At 41.8% G+C, this 16,109-nt stretch overlaps 1 protein-coding gene across 1 annotated transcript; it reads left to right on the plus strand.

The window, feature by feature from the left end:
- The first annotated feature begins 231 nt into the window (after positions 1-231).
- LOC116971439 (orthopedia homeobox) lies at positions 232-13,946 on the plus strand. The gene is made up of 5 exons (XM_033018604.1): positions 232-339; positions 1,272-1,379; positions 4,269-4,333; positions 4,684-5,090; positions 12,025-13,946. The coding sequence occupies exons 1-5, from the start codon at positions 314-316 to the stop codon at positions 12,526-12,528; spliced, it is 1,110 nt and encodes a 369-aa protein (XP_032874495.1). The 5' UTR covers positions 232-313; the 3' UTR covers positions 12,529-13,946.
- Positions 13,947-16,109: the final 2,163 nt, after the last annotated feature.

Raw genomic sequence — 16,109 nt, forward strand, 5'->3', positions numbered from 1 at the left:
TAAAACAAATAAAAAGCCCCCCAATCACCGGCTTGTTTTATATAACTGAATGACACAGAAAAGCATTGCTCTAATTTGCCAGCGAATTAAAATTGATTCTTCTCGTCAGGCAAGAAAATAAGAAAATGTGCGATCGTTAATTATTGCAGTGGGCTCTTCATTTCAGACGCCAGGGGTCGGAATAAGCATAAAAAAACACACACACAAACCGGAATCAAACTAGGCGAATGGGCAAAGTAGATGAAGAAATAGCTGACTGGATACATCGACAATTTCTGATACTCTCACAACAGTTTATAATCCGTGTATCAGTATGAATTATTTGCAGGACATTTATCAGTAAGACATAGACAATGCACTTATTTAATCAGATAATACATATATTATACACAACGCGGATATCACAAACGGTCAATATATTTACACTGGTCGCTTTAATTGCATGATGTTTTTACATTACATTTGGCCAATAACATTTCAAAACTATTCGTTTCCTGAATATGTGGTTCCCTGTTTGCAGGTTTGCGGCATGTTTATGTTTTTACTTAAAGTCTGATATGTCCAAATAATTACACGCGCTGCTCCTGTGCAGATTTCATACAATTTAGTTGTGTTGGAATTTTTCAATCATTGAGGTTTTTTACTGTTATCGATGTTATAGAAAATGACCTCAAATAACTGGAATAACTTACTTACATTGCAAGTTACATCTTTTAATTATTTTATGCAACATATATATTTTATATCACAGATAGGGACACGAGTATTTATATATATATATTGTTTAAATCTTGATAAATGTATATTATATGATTTACTGCATTATTACATTATATATAATGTAATGTAACTATATATATATAAATATATTTATGAATATGTAACTGAACGGAAACAGATAAATATATATAAATATAATAATATATATGACAAATATCCAGTTTCGTCCGTTTAATATAATAACAACGCGAGTTAATGCCTGCTCTCCTCTTGGGTCTTTATTTCCTCGCTACGTTGTGCCCGTATACAATTGAATCTTTTTGTTCTGTAACAGACAAACTCAATAAATAAATTATATTACCAACAACCAATATGTTTTCAGGCCGCTACTCCGCTCTTCCTTTTGGTCCGGGCGACAATCTGAAACCTCTTTAAAATGTAGTGATCCGTTCCATAAACAAAGCCTGTCTTTACACCGCTTGTTTAGATTCTTATTCTGAAAACAAATTTTTTACTTCTTTTTTTTTTCTCCTCCCCGCTGCGCCTGAGAGAAAGATTGTTACAAGACAGATTATACAGAGTGAAAAATGTTGGCCATTCTTTGCCGGCGATTATGGAGCAATCTACCCTGAAGACGTACCCGCAATATGTGGCAATCGGTAAGGTGTTCGTTTTGTTTTTTATTGTTTTGTTATCCCCTGGTTCAATGTCTGCTCGGAAATTTTGCCGTACAATTTTGCTGATATCCCTGGCCATCAACACACTATAACAGCCGCTGCTTCTCGCTTGTTAACGTGAGAGGGTGCAAAACACTCGTGAAATTAGAAACTAATATTTTCTCATGATCATGTATGTGCCTTGTAGTCAGTTCAGATGAAATAACCCTCAGCAGAAAATGTTACATAACTGAAATGGATGAAGAAGAACTATTTTATTGGATGAAGCCTGTTCATTTTTAAAATACGTCTGCTCTCTGAATACACTTGCACTTCTGAATAAACTGCCGTTTGGTTCTTGGTTTAAACTTTTTATTAACCATTTTGAATCCCTACTGCTTGCCGGCGCAGATTGATCAAAGTTCCCCTCCATCCCAATCCACCCTTCTCCCCCTTCCCCTCTTTGCTTCTGTCGAGGTTTACAAACCTATAGAAACATCGGTGCCTGATCGTATCTAAACCCATGGCGGGGTAAGAAGTCATAAATGCCGCGGGTTATCAATCATCCGACTGCCATTACCAGTCCGCAGTAAACAGCGAATAATAAAACCAATGATCTCTCTATAACACAAAACATACTTAGCGGTAGCGATAAGTCGATACATTTTAATGCCTGTATAACATCTCAATTTAAACTCGCCCGTGAACAGTAACCAAACAGATACTAATCAAGTGCTTTTACAAAACTAAAATACACGTTCTAACATTCTGTTCCATTAACGATAGTTTTAACAAACCGCTTTTTAAAAATGCAACTCAATGGAAACATTGAAACGGGTCTGTCTGCTCAACACCTGAGTCCCTCTCTCTCAACGAAGATGCAGCTGCCGACTTTGCAGAACTGAGCCCGGTGATGTTTTTCTTTGCGGTTTTGTGTTTTTTTGTGTCGTGATGATGACACTTTTATTAGCAGAAGACCCTCTCCTTTCCCATTTTTCAGTCCACCTTCGTTTCCCAGTGTTATTGACGCGCACAGACACACGAAGAGCTTCGGTTTCAGGCCGGGAGTACTCACATTTTAGCAGGTAACCAGCGCGTCAGATCTGGAGCCACCGACTAGAAGCGTCGAGGTCCGGCCGAGATCAGGATTGAAGCGCTCTGTTGTGGATCCTGTCGCCAGCACATTCATCCCGAGGACTCACGTGCCCAAAAGCGGGATTGAATAAATCTAGTCAAAGTGCTGAGAAAAGAACAAAAATGTACAATCTACGCCTCGCCGCTTCCTTTGTCTGCCCGGCTTGTAAAGAGCTTTTAAAAAATCTCACCCTTGCATCTGCTCTAAGGCTTTTCAATTGTCATGTAGGGCTTATTAACCTGCTCCAAATGAGTAATTTGTGCCTTTATTCTCACCGACTTTACAGAACACCCGTTCTGTACTTTTATTGCCACTTAATAAATACTCTTAATAGTATCTATTTTGTTTAAAAACCAATCAAAATCGAGATGAATTGTATCAATGAAGTATAATCAGCCCCAAATTGTAGCTTGCTCATTATTATCTTGTGTCAAGTTTAAAAAAAATCTTAAAAGGAGATACAATCTCTGATACAAATGCCATTTAAATAGACTTGTCCTGCACCCATTACATCTCCAACATAATCTGTTCGCTGCTTCTACTGATCTCATTCACAACAGCAGATTCTTCCGGTTGACAGCCAAGGCTAAACCAGTAGTAAATTAGTACACATTTATAATGATTTTATTTTAATAATCGTAATAAAAGCTTATAGATTTGGCACTAATTAGATAAATGCCTAATGATCTTGAAAATTACTCTGGTTTGAAATATATTACTAACAGAAACTTTGTTGTTGGCTGATTTTGGAAATCAGAATATTAGAAACGGATGGCTTCACGTGTTTTTTTTTACAGTTCTGCAAACTGTTCGTGCGAATATCAAGTTGTTACAATCTATACCATTGATAACTTTCCCGATTTTCCTCGAATTCCGGGGGCCGAGTTGGTTCTTATTGCGCAAGTTTACGAGGAAAATATGCCGCGGGTCGAATATTTGTGACCAGTTTAATAGCAAACGTGTCGTTACAATAGTATAATCACACACACACACACACACACACACACACACACACACACACACACACACACACACACACACACACACACACACACACACACACACACACACTGAAATGCTACAGTATATCTATAATCGGACCCATGTTACAAATGAAACGTACAACACTGAAACGGTAGCAGTCACATCAAACTTGAAAAAAGTTAAGCCCGGCCACTAGATTGTCTTATACAAAAATATAGTTTAAACGCATTAACTTTGCGGGGAAACGCTCAGACGTTATTGTATTATCCTATTGTACGATCTACCATAAAATTGCGAAAACATCAATATTTAACCCCGAATTATAATAGAGCACATTAGCGGATGGGGACCAGAAGTGAGCAGATAAGGTATAGTTGGATAAATATAATTCCTGTAATATTGCCTTTATTATGTTTGGTTTGTATCTATTATCCAAATTAGAACAGGTCATTTAAAGGCATAATATTTGACGTTGAAAGCTAATAAATCAGATTTAGAAAGCAGAAATAGAATTGTAAATGCTCTGAGTGGCTTCTGAGTGTTTGAGGAGGGACTGCCTTAAGGCATGCGTAATGGAGTCTCACTTTGCACTGACATTTGCAGCGTTGAGTTTTGATTGGCCATGATTTGGAGCTGCTCATGGGCTCATTCAGCTGTTAAGCACCACCCCGTCCCTCTAAAGGAGATTATAATGCAACAGACCCCCTTTTACAACAAACAGAAATTTGTAGTTTTTTTTAAAGTATTTTTTAAAATACCTCTCCGGTTTTTAGGGGGAATCTCACCCTGGAGCGGTGCGCTATGCTCTCACACGCCGACCTCCTGGACGCTCGGCTGGGTGAGTATTCGAGCTAAACTCCGCTCTCCTCAAAAAAACCTCTCTCCAAGAACGTGTCACCCCGGGGCTGCAAGATAACAGCTTTCGTTCACAGACTCCTCGTTACTCTGCTTTAATGCAGCGAAAATTAGTTAATTCTATCTAAAATTAATTATTTTAGTTTCAAATTACTGCAATAATTTGATTTAGAATCAATCTATGAGAATCGCATTTGCCATTTGAGTTGGGGAAATCTATCACTGATGTTAACAACGGATAGAAAGTTTTTTTTCCCTCCCCACGTCTGTCTATTTCTTTTATTTTTGATTTCTACCTGATTTGTGTTTGTTTTGCTATGTTTTGGTTACTAGGGATGAAGGATGCCGCGGCTGAATTGCTCGGGCACCGGGAGGCGGTGAAGTGTCGGATGGGACCCGGTGGCTCCGATTCGGGCCACCCAGGCGATTGCCCACCGGGCTCTGACACGGTGGAAGGCGCGACCCTGCTACCGGGAGAAAGCATCGCCTCGGCCGGATCGAACACGGGAGGCGGCGGCGGCGGCGGGGGCTCGGGCAGCGGCAAAGACACGGACAAGCAGCAGCAGCAACAACAACAACAGCAGCAGCAGCAGAGCCAGAAGCAGAAGAGGCACCGGACTCGCTTCACCCCAGCCCAGCTCAACGAACTGGAGCGCAGCTTCGCCAAGACACACTATCCGGACATCTTCATGAGGGAGGAATTGGCTCTGCGAATCGGTCTCACCGAGTCCAGGGTACAGGTAAGAAACACGGCGACAAAAGACAAGCGGCCCTTGTGGGGAACGGACTCAATTCAAAGCGGCTCCCTTAAAGTTAATCTTGAACATTACTCAACAGATTTTGGATATTTCTAACAAATTCTGAAAGTTAGTATTAAATATCAATAACTTCGAAAGTATCATTTTTTGTTTGACTGTCTCAAATGTTGCATGCAAGCAAGCAAGCTCAAAGGGTGAATGGGGGACATTTTAGGCTTCAGTTTTATACTGGATTCGATTAAAAAAATCTAAGGTGTTAGATTTTCCTTCGCTTTCTTCATAGACTTTGGTTAGCGAAGAAATGAATCCATCGGTTGTTAATTCTCCATAGAGTGGATACATATCGAGACTTTGAGGAAATGTTCAATATTCGGCAGGACAATTAGATCATCAGACAGCGAAAGGTCTTGAACGCGCGGGTTGCATCCTGCAAACCTGAAGCGGTGAAAACTAAAAACGAGTAAAAATAAGAAGCGGCCCGTACGATTCTGAAAAGCGCAGAACAGAAGAGATGACAGGAGAATATGACAAGGTTTCGGGTTATTAACAACCCGTCATCAAGTCTGGATAGAAGTTGAAAGGTATCCGGTCTGTGAACAAACACGGCATCAGGTTTTGGGGAATCTTTCATTCAGTTTACAGCTAGACACACCACCCTCAATAAACTCATCTAACAGGCACCTCTCTCAATATATATATTTATATAACCGTGAAATATGAGATATGAAATATGATGTGTGAAATATAGGTGAGATATAAGGCTGATCAGTACATCAGTAATACTAAAAACAATGATAAACCACAAGTAATTTTAAGGAATGATTGCTACATTATCCGTTTTTTATCCGGTATTACTTGAGTCTTTGTGAGTTCGCCTATGTAAATCGGTTCTACTGCATGTTTCGTTTATAATACCATCGCCAGGAATTAACGTTTTAATTATTTTAAAACTTTTATAAATATTCGAAGATGAAACGAGGGATTAGAAGCGAAGTTTTACGTAGAGCGGGAGTAACATAAAAACATGAAGCAAAACTAACGACTGGCGTAGAATAAAATTGAAGTTTAAATTCTAACGATGTAATTCTCTTGTGAAAGCGTATTTTAAAGAATTTGGAAAACGGTAATTATGTTGATTGTAGGAAAGTTTTGATTAAAGTGCCGGATAATTGTCATACAAAAAAAGGGAAATCAGACAGAGTTCAAGTTCGAGTTCGTAAACGAAATTCAGCAGTTTCTGAAGTTGTAATGCAGTCGGCACCTGGTTTAATTTTAAGATTGATGGCCGCGATGTTAAGAATCACAGATACGCTCAAACCACTGCGGTCGCTAAATTAACACAGGCCAGTGAAACTAATCTGCTTGCGTTGGGAACAGTGGGAGTAGAAGGAAACTCTGTTTTTTTCTCTCTTAAAGACGTGGAGATTTGTGAGGTTTCCGGATTTTGACGAACGGTATAATCAGTAAATCACCCGAAGCGGCTATCTGTAATTACTGCTGACACTGGACATTACATCGGCTGCCCAATGATTTAACATGAGAGCAATTCTAATCCGATGATAAAGCAGATAATGGAACGAGCAAAGAATTACACTTTAGACGTTTGCATGGAGAACACACCTAAAAAAGTACCAAATCCTTTAAAAAAATTTATATATGATAAATAAACATGCCTCTAAACTTCAATAGACTCTCGTTTGGCGAAAGGAAGATTGGATATGAAATTTGAACAAGATTCCATTCTTTTAATCCGAGTGTTTACTGCTCAGAGAGAGAGAGAGAGAGGGGGAGAGTTTAATAATCCAAACATTCGGAGGCAGAGACAGAAATTAAGACAATCAACATTTCGAACAACATACACAGAGCGGGGTCGGCTATGCATGAATGGTATATTATTGGAGCACGTTTATGTTTGGGTCTGGAATTTAAAATTTTAAGGATTTGAATGAAGTTAAACAAGACAGAAGTAAGTAGTATCACAGCGCATTTGATGTATTTTATTGCCCTAGACGTGTTGGGTCTGCAGGGACTGGCTATTTTCGCTAACTTTGATATTTTATGGTTGGAACGACGTTTTGAAATACTATAGAGTATCCATAAATAGCTTGGAAAATCCGCACGCTTTCACAATTGAAAGTTTCCAATAACACATGAAGAGTCCGTTCAAAATAAAATCAGTGAAATCTTAGCCCATATCTTGTATAAAGAAATCAGGACGGCGGTGATTGCATTATTCAATGTTCAGTTTAAAATTAATTATAAGAATTTGTCTGAAGAATTAAAAATATGTCATTATCACTAAATCCGTAATTAGATTTAAACTTGAGGTGAAGATATGTCTATCACCGATCACACTAATTTTGGATAATATTTACAGCGAGATTTTAAATTATTGTAATTTTAGAATTTGGGTACTCGCTATCTGTCAGTGACGAACGTATTCATTTATTTACAGAGTTTCTAATCTTTTGATCAAATTTACATAAAATATGAACATATTTTTAAATAATCAAGATATTTTCGTGATTTTTTCCCCAAAGCAGATCATTTCGTTTGACGGGATTATTGTACACGTCTTTTTGTTTTGTTTTTTACAAATCCTACGTTTTATATACTGGCCTGCTGAGTTACTCCAGCATTTTGTGTCTATCTTTTATATAAACGAGCTGTATTTTAGTTCAATCTCCAGGGGTATTGTTGTTTTTCGCCACCGTTTAACGTTTGTCTTGCAGTTGGTTCCTGTCATCTCACACAAAAGGAGACATTATCTAACGCTTATTCAATTTCCACCGACAACACATTACAACATAAATCACTTTTCGTTCCAGGGACCCGCTGAACAATAGCTCCGAGTCTCCCCCCTCCCTTTCACACACACACACACACACACACAAATACACACACACACACACAGACAAGAAAACACACACTTGTCTAACTTCTCTCCATTTCCAACAGCACATTAAGAAGAGAGCTTTATTACAATCTTACATTCCAGCCTCACCAATATCGACATTTATTTATTCACTTAAAAATTTTCATTTGAACAATTACAAGTAGCCCGTTTCTGAATCATCTCCAGGCTGAAATAGTTTATTAAATGACAATGTGAAAATAATGCAAATCGTGCAATAAAATACAATATAATCAGCATAATCATTAGTCTCCAGCATGTATTAATTAGCTTCCAATACTTTATTTACATAAAACCCATATCAGTGGAATAACCGCTGCACAGTGATCCTTGAGAATTCATCTTTTCTTCCTAATTACATGTTTTAATTCTGCCTCTAACCTGCCGCTCTGCATAGTGGATCTGCAATGGTTCGTCACCTGCCACATCTTAATAGGCGACAAGTTGGAAGTATTTTCCACTTTTCTAATGGAATGAGAGATTGCATTTTCTCTAACACTATTAAAGTGTAATGAATTTCGCTGGGATTTCACGGCTGGCTGGTCAGAATGAATCTGTGCTCCGAGCACATCCAGCGCTGGAGATTTCACACAAAATCCCCACATTAATCACCGCGGATATTACAATGAGGTCTTCATAAACCCACAGTTTCCCGCAAAATTTAACATGCTAAATGCTACATTTTATAAAAATGACCGCATCCGTTAAAAAATAGCCGACTTACATTCTCAAGATTGTAGGAAAGCACAATAAAATAACAATATAGAATGGCTTTCTTTAAAAAATAAAATCCTAGGCAGAACGGAAACGTATTATTTTCAATCATTTTTCGGTCCATATCGATTTACTTCATCTGGAAGATGCTATTTTAATGTCCATTTTTTATTTCCTACAATAATATTTTATTTACTCTGAATTTTATTTCCCCGTTTAATTTTGGTTAAAGTCTGTCGGCCTTTCTCTCAACAACGTTGACATTATTATGATTATCATTGTTTGTTCAACATTTGCTTCCAATCAGTTTCACAACTGTTGCAAAATGATCACAAATTAGCTCAGTGTAAAGAGTATGGATATTTTTGTCTTGCTTCTATCGTTGGTTGAAATAATTCTTACTTTCCAAGCAAAGGTGTCAAAAGCTCATATTTTAATCGTAAACCCTCGGGGTCTGTGCAATGGACGGTCGGAATTGTCCGAGGATTAACAAAGCAATGATTTAAGACGTCCCTTCGTTTAGAAAATGCAGATTTAATCACCATTTATTCGAGTACGCTTTCCTTGAATTTGTTGCAATACGTCCATAGAAGCTAGAACGACATAGAACGTAGAGCGGGACAGCAAAGGAACAGGCCCTTCTGCCCACAATGTTTGTGCCGAACATGATGCCAAGAGCAACCTGCCTGCATATCCACGTGCCTAGCTAAAAGCCTCTTGAATCCCACTTCACCACCAACACTGATAGCGCCTTTCAGGGACTCCCCATTATCTGTGGGGGAAAACACTTGCCCCGCATATCTCCTTTAAACTTTACTCCTTCTGATGTTGTTGCTGTCCCTTGCATATAGCCTTCACCGCGAGCACACAGCGGATCGCGGAATATATATGTGTCTTTAAATACCATGTGGACTCTTTGCGGGTGGCGATCGCAGTCTGTAGAACCACAGGATTCCAATGCAAAGCCATTGAAAATAATATTAATTTACAGCACCTTGAGTTAGTTTTATATCGGTGTGCACTGAAGTGGAACTCCGCGGACTAACGGAAAAACAGTTAATTATAAAACAACCTGTGAAAGTTCTAAAAGTGTAGGCAATAGATTGTGAAGTGCTCTTGATTCAATTCAACCTGCTCTTTAAAGTGTTTCAATACTTCAAGACTTCCCCATTAACTGATACAGTACTTCCCCAGTACAACGTTTTTCTACACGTGGTTCAATTAATACCATCTACTTTAAGTGTAAGAAGGTCTAAACAGACTCGTACATATAATATTACAATTCTTGTTTCCCTATTCAATAGACAATAGACAATAGGTGCAGGAGTAGGCCATTCGGCCCTTCGAGCCAGCACCGTCATTCAATGTGATCACGGCTGATCATCCCCAATCAGTACCCCGTTCCTGCCTTCTCCCCATATCCCGTGACTCCGCTATCTTTAAGAGCCCTATTTAGCTCTCTCTTGAAAGCATCCAGAGAACCCGCCTCCACCGCCCTCCGAGGCAGAGAATTCCACAGACTCACCACTCGCTGTGAGGAAAAGTGTTTCCTCGTCTCCGTTCTAAATGGCTTACTCCTTATTCTTAAACTGTGACCCCCGGTTCTGGACTCCCCCAACATCGGGAACATGTTTCCTGCCTCTAGTGTGTCCAAACCCTTAACAATCTTATAATTTTCAAATTCAATGTACCTGATTCAATGCTTATCTGGAATGATAACACACTTAGGGTTTATTTAGGATGTTGATTTCCCTCTTCCTTGAAAACTTCACCCCGATGACACAAGGAGGCCCCCCCCCTCTCTCCCTCCCCCCTCTCCCCCTCTCCCCCTCTCCCCCTCTCCCCCTCTCCCCCTCTCTCCCTCTCTCCCTCTCTCCCTCTCCCCCTCTCTCCCTCTCTCCCTCTCTCCTTCTCTCTCCCTCTCCCACTCCCTCGTGTACTGTTTCATAGTTAGGGCATCGTTTGAATGAAAGATACAGCCTACCGAAAGATACAGGTCCACCGGCCTACCGAATCCACGCCGACCACCAATCACCCATTCACACTAGTTCTATGTCATTCTATTTTCTCTTCTACCACCAACACGCCAAGGGGCATTTTTTATTTTACAGAGGCCAATTAAAATCCACAAACCCGTAGGTCTTTGGGATGTGGGAGGAAACCTGAGCACCCGGACGCAACCCACGCGGTCACAGGGAACTCCACACAGAGACACAGCGCCTGTGGTCAGGATCGAACCCGGGTCTCTGGCGTTGCGAGGCAGTATCTCTACTACCTGCGCCACGGTGCCGCCCGTCTTTACAGGCCTTCAGTGTGTAGAGAGCAACATTTTGTTAACTCTTTCAGAAAAACCCCCATCCGATCACCCCCTCCATCGCGCCCTTTCCTCGTGACCCGCCATTAAACTAATGGCCAATCTCTAACACGCCCCACTTTCGGGACTGGCGCATTGGATCAGATATTTGGATATCCCAAGCTAAGCAAGCTTTGGCCCGGTCAGGACTTGGATGGGAGACTGCGGATCAATGACAGAGGTAGATAGACACAAAATGCTGGAGTGACTCGGCGGGTCAGGCAGCATCTGTGGAGGCTTCTGAACGGCCCTCCCTTCCGTAAAGCTAGGGCACTAACTATCCGATTAACCTCTATCCCACATTGGGCTTTGTCTATGGCGCTGATGCCCTACAACGCTGAGAACTATATTCTGCACTCTGTATGTTCGCCTCTGCTCGACCTATTGTATTTGATGTTGACCTGATTGTATCATTTTATGGTATGTCTGATCTGAGCGGGTAGCGTGCAAAACAAAGCTTTTCACTGTACCTCGTTGCGTGCGACAATATTAAACCTAAACCAGGGACCAAAAACAAGGAACTGCAGGAGCTGGTTTACACAAAGGGACACAAAGTGCTGGAGTAACTCAGCTGGCCAGGCAGCGCCTCTGGAAAGGGGGAATAGGTGACGTTTCGGGTCGAGACACTTCTTCAGACTGAGAGTCAGCGGAGAGGGAAACTAGAGGTATGAAAAACATGGTTAGGTGACATTGCGGGTTGGGTCGGGTCGTGTAAAAAAATCCTGCAGCCATTTTTTCACCAACCAACCCGAAACGTCACCTATTCCTTCCCTCCAGAGATGCTGCCCGACCCGCTGAGTTACTCCAGTATTTCGTGTCTATCCAAACCAGCATCTGCAGTTCCTTCTTCCTGCATTGATATTGATAGGATTGGTGTTTCTCGCCCTCTCGGTTATTTCCTTGCTGACTGAGTTTCCTTCTTCGTCTGCTTTCAGGTTTGGTTTCAGAACCGCCGCGCCAAGTGGAAGAAGCGAAAGAAGACCACCAATGTATTCCGATCCCCTGGCACACTGCTGCCCACGCCAGGACTGCCCCAGTTCCCAGGCTCCGGCATGGGCGACACCCTGTGCTCCTTTCATGCCAACGACACCCGTTGGGCCACGGCGGGCATGGGGGTCTCACAGTTGCAGCTGCCCCCGGCCCTGGGCCGGCAACAGGCCATGGCTCAGTCTCTGTCCCAATGCAGCCTCGGCGGGCCGTCCAACACAATGAGCCTCTCCAATAGCCTGGCCGGTGCGAACGGCGGCGGCCTCCAGTCCCATCTGTACCAGCCCACTTTCCCAGGCATGGTGTCCGCCTCGCTGGCCGGCCCCGGCAACGTTACCGGCGGCTCGCCGCAGCTCTGCAGTTCCCCGGACAGCGACGTGTGGCGGGGGACCAGCATCGCCTCCCTGCGCCGCAAAGCACTCGAGCACACAGTATCCATGAGTTTCACCTAATGCAGCCGTTCCCCCTTCTCTCCAGCGTCCAGAAAACCAGGGAGCCGACTCAGGATATGAAACACGTCCTTCAGTAACCCACACGCAAAGAGGAGGTGGGAGGGAGAGGGAGGGAGGGAGATTGGTCAAACTCTTAAAATATGACTAGGCGAGGAAAATACTCGTTATCAATGGATTCAAACTTCAAGAACTCTGACCAATGGTGGTGATCTGGGTTCTCTCGCTGCCTCACCTTTTCCGAATCATGTTTCCAGATCATAAGATGGCCTATTGCAATAACATATTAGATCACACACAGATAGAGGGAGCTATGACCAACTTGAGGGGTCTCTTATATTTCCGTTGGATTTCCACACATTTTGATTCTTCATATACACATAATATTAACATGGACAGCCTTCACAAACCCCGCCTTGTTACATTTCCATGCACTTCACGGAGTTGGCACATGTGCTCTCTTTTGATTTCGTAGAACATAGAAAAATACAGCACAGGAACAGGCCCTTCGGCCCACAATGTCCGTGCCGAACACCACGCCATGATTAACTGAACTCACCTGCCTGCATATGATCAATACCCCTCCTATCCCTGCATATCCACGTGTCTATCTAAAAGCCACTATTTCCCTGTTCATCTCGCCCAGGAATAAAATAGAATAGGCCACGATCCTGTCCAATAGACTCATGGAGATCTTTCTCTCCACCTCATGTACCCGCCGAGGTTCCATAACTCTTGTAACAAATCATAAATATTGTCTCGGACCCAATTTCCTTGATCACGCAAGAGTCAATGCCAAATATGTTTGTGATATTGGCCTCTCTCTACACCTTTCGCCCTTGGCTCAACGGATCCAGTTTTACGCTTCAATACAGCGGGGTTCAAACTCCGCCACGGCGAAACATACTTTGTTCTTGCACTCGAGTGACACCGGACCCCGAGCGGATAAACGCAAGAACACCGGCTGGCTCGCGGTATTTTCTCACTGCACTGTGTTCACGCCTTTCGGAGGCTTGTTTCCTTCCCCCTTGGTCGCAGCTCACGATTTTGGGCGATTTTCTCTCTCTTTTTTGTTTTGTTTGTTTTTGGTTAAATATAAAGAAATACTTCAGTCAAAACTGCCATCTGCACAGCATGTCGAGGGGGGAGGTTTCCAGCATGCGATGTGCACGTGAGTATTTCAAGCCCTGAAACTACATAACCAACCCATGAACCCTAAACTCTCATCTGCATGAACTGGTCAGAACCAACCACCTGGCGCAAGCTACAGTGAAACAGAGCGATCAAAGCTGTGATATAGAATGTTTTCTGTGTAGAATAACCACTCTGGTTATACATTGGTCAATTTGTGCTATGTTTTTAAATTATTGTCTGTGCTTATTTATCGAACATAGATTTCCTAATAAATGTTTGATCTGTTATTGAATAATATAATTTTTATTTTGCGCTGAGTTAAAATTATTCATGGTAAGACAAAAATAAATAAATAAGCCCTGCTTTTCGAATATGTAATATACAATATCTTCACATTTTCGGAGTGTTTGTTCTTGATTTAATAATCCCGCTCTGGGAACACGCTATGCCTTCTGCGCCTTTCTAACTGTTCGCCTGCAATTCCCAATCCATAAAGCAACGAAACAGTCTAGATTGGGTGTTTAAGAAGGAACTGCAGATGCTGGAAAATCGAAGGTACACAAAAATGCTGGAGAAACTCAGTGGGGGTGCAGCAGCATCTATGGAGCGAAGGAAATAGGCAACGTTTCGGGCCGAACCCCTTGGGTTTCGGCCAGAAACGTTGCCTATTTCCTTCGCTCCATAGATGCTGCTGCACCCCACTGAGTTTCTCCAGCTATTTCCTTCGCTCCATAGATGCTGCTGCACCTATGCGATTTCCTTCGCTCCAAAGATGCTGCTGCACCTGCTGAGTTTCTCCAGCATTTTTGTGTACCATCTAGATTAGGTGTTAGGATTAGCAAAACTATCACAGAATGATGTTTATTGCAAACGCTCACAGACTCATAGCGATTCATTACTGTTAGAAATTCGGGACGTGTTGTCAAAGATTTCAACGTATTGATTGGAAACTCGAACAGTTAAAGAGGCACAGAAATATATTTAAAAAAAATAATCTTTTATGTTAATCAGTGCCCAATCTAGCAATTAAAGTGACTTATAATTTACCAATTTTCTTAATACACAATGTGTATTAAAACCTGTAACGGAATTTATAAGAAAAAGCTCTATTATTTAATGTACAGTTATTTGTATTTAGAAATGTCGGAAGCGGTTAAAAAAAGAAGTAAAATTCGATCTGTTGAAATTCAGCACATGAATTGAATAAAAACAATTGCAATGTACTACAGTACAACGTTTTGACTTTTTGCACAATCTTTTCACGTGCGTTTCACCAACAGTTGACAAGAATACAACTAGGAACAGGAGCATTTTTGTTTACCTCGCTTCTTTTGCTGAAGAAGTTTTTGTTCCAAAGATAGATATAAAAAGCTGGAATAACTCAGCGGGACAGGGAGCGTCTCTGGAGAGAAGAGATGGGTGACGTTTCGCCCCCCCCCCCCCCCCCCCCCTCTCCCCCGGAGAGAAAGTTCAGTAATTCTCCAGATCATCGATAGCAAGTGAATTTCGTGGTATTCTCTCCATTAATAATGGGGAACCGAAACACTGTGTGAAAATTAGTGCCACAGTAGGTGTTTAAGAAGGAACTGCAGATACTGGAAAATCGAAGGTAGACAAAAATGCTGGAGAAACTCAGCGGGTGCAGCAGCATCTATGGAGCGAGGGAAATAGGCAACGTTTCGGGCCTATCTAAAGAAGGGTTTCGGCCCGAAACGTTGCCTATCTCCTTCGCTCCATAGATGCTGCTGCACCCGCTGAGTTTCTCCAGCATTTTTGTGTACCTGCCACAGTAGGTGAACTAGGTGGTACATAGGAGCTACCGTGCTCTTTGTATTCGCTGCTTTCTATATGGAGGCCAAGTCAATGGATATTTTTAAGGTGGTGATTGCGTGATACTTGATTAGTACGCGTGTCAGGGGTTATGGGGCGACGGCTGGAGAATGGGGTTGAGAGGGAGAGATAGATCAGCCATGATTGAATTACGGAGTAGACTTGATGGGCCGAATGGCCTAATGCTGCTCCTGGAACTTCTGATGCTGTGCTGTGTCTATTAAAAGTCTGAAGAAGGGTCTCGACCAGAAACGCTGCCTATTCCTTTTCTCCAGAGATGCTGCCTGTCCAGCTGAGTTACTCCAGCATTTTGTGTCTATCTTCGGTGTAAACCAGCACCTGCAGTTCCTTCCTACACACGCTGTATCTATTAGTTGATTAGCACCTTTAGTCTTCGATATAGTCGTATGCATCTCTGCAGCCTTCTAAATAATTTGCACTGATCATTTTCAACTAACGAACCGAAAGGATGTTACTCCAGCTTTTTGTGTCTATCTTCCATCTTCAACTAAGTTCTGAATGCTGATGTGTCAAGTTTTATGTCCATTAATACACACACCAGCTGACCTTTGTGGTGTATAACGGATTCGATTTATTTCCAGTTACCTCCGGTGGTAGAT

The sequence above is a fragment of the Amblyraja radiata genome, chromosome 3 (genome assembly GCF_010909765.2).
Source record: "Amblyraja radiata isolate CabotCenter1 chromosome 3, sAmbRad1.1.pri, whole genome shotgun sequence".
Taxonomy (NCBI): domain Eukaryota; kingdom Metazoa; phylum Chordata; class Chondrichthyes; order Rajiformes; family Rajidae; genus Amblyraja; species Amblyraja radiata.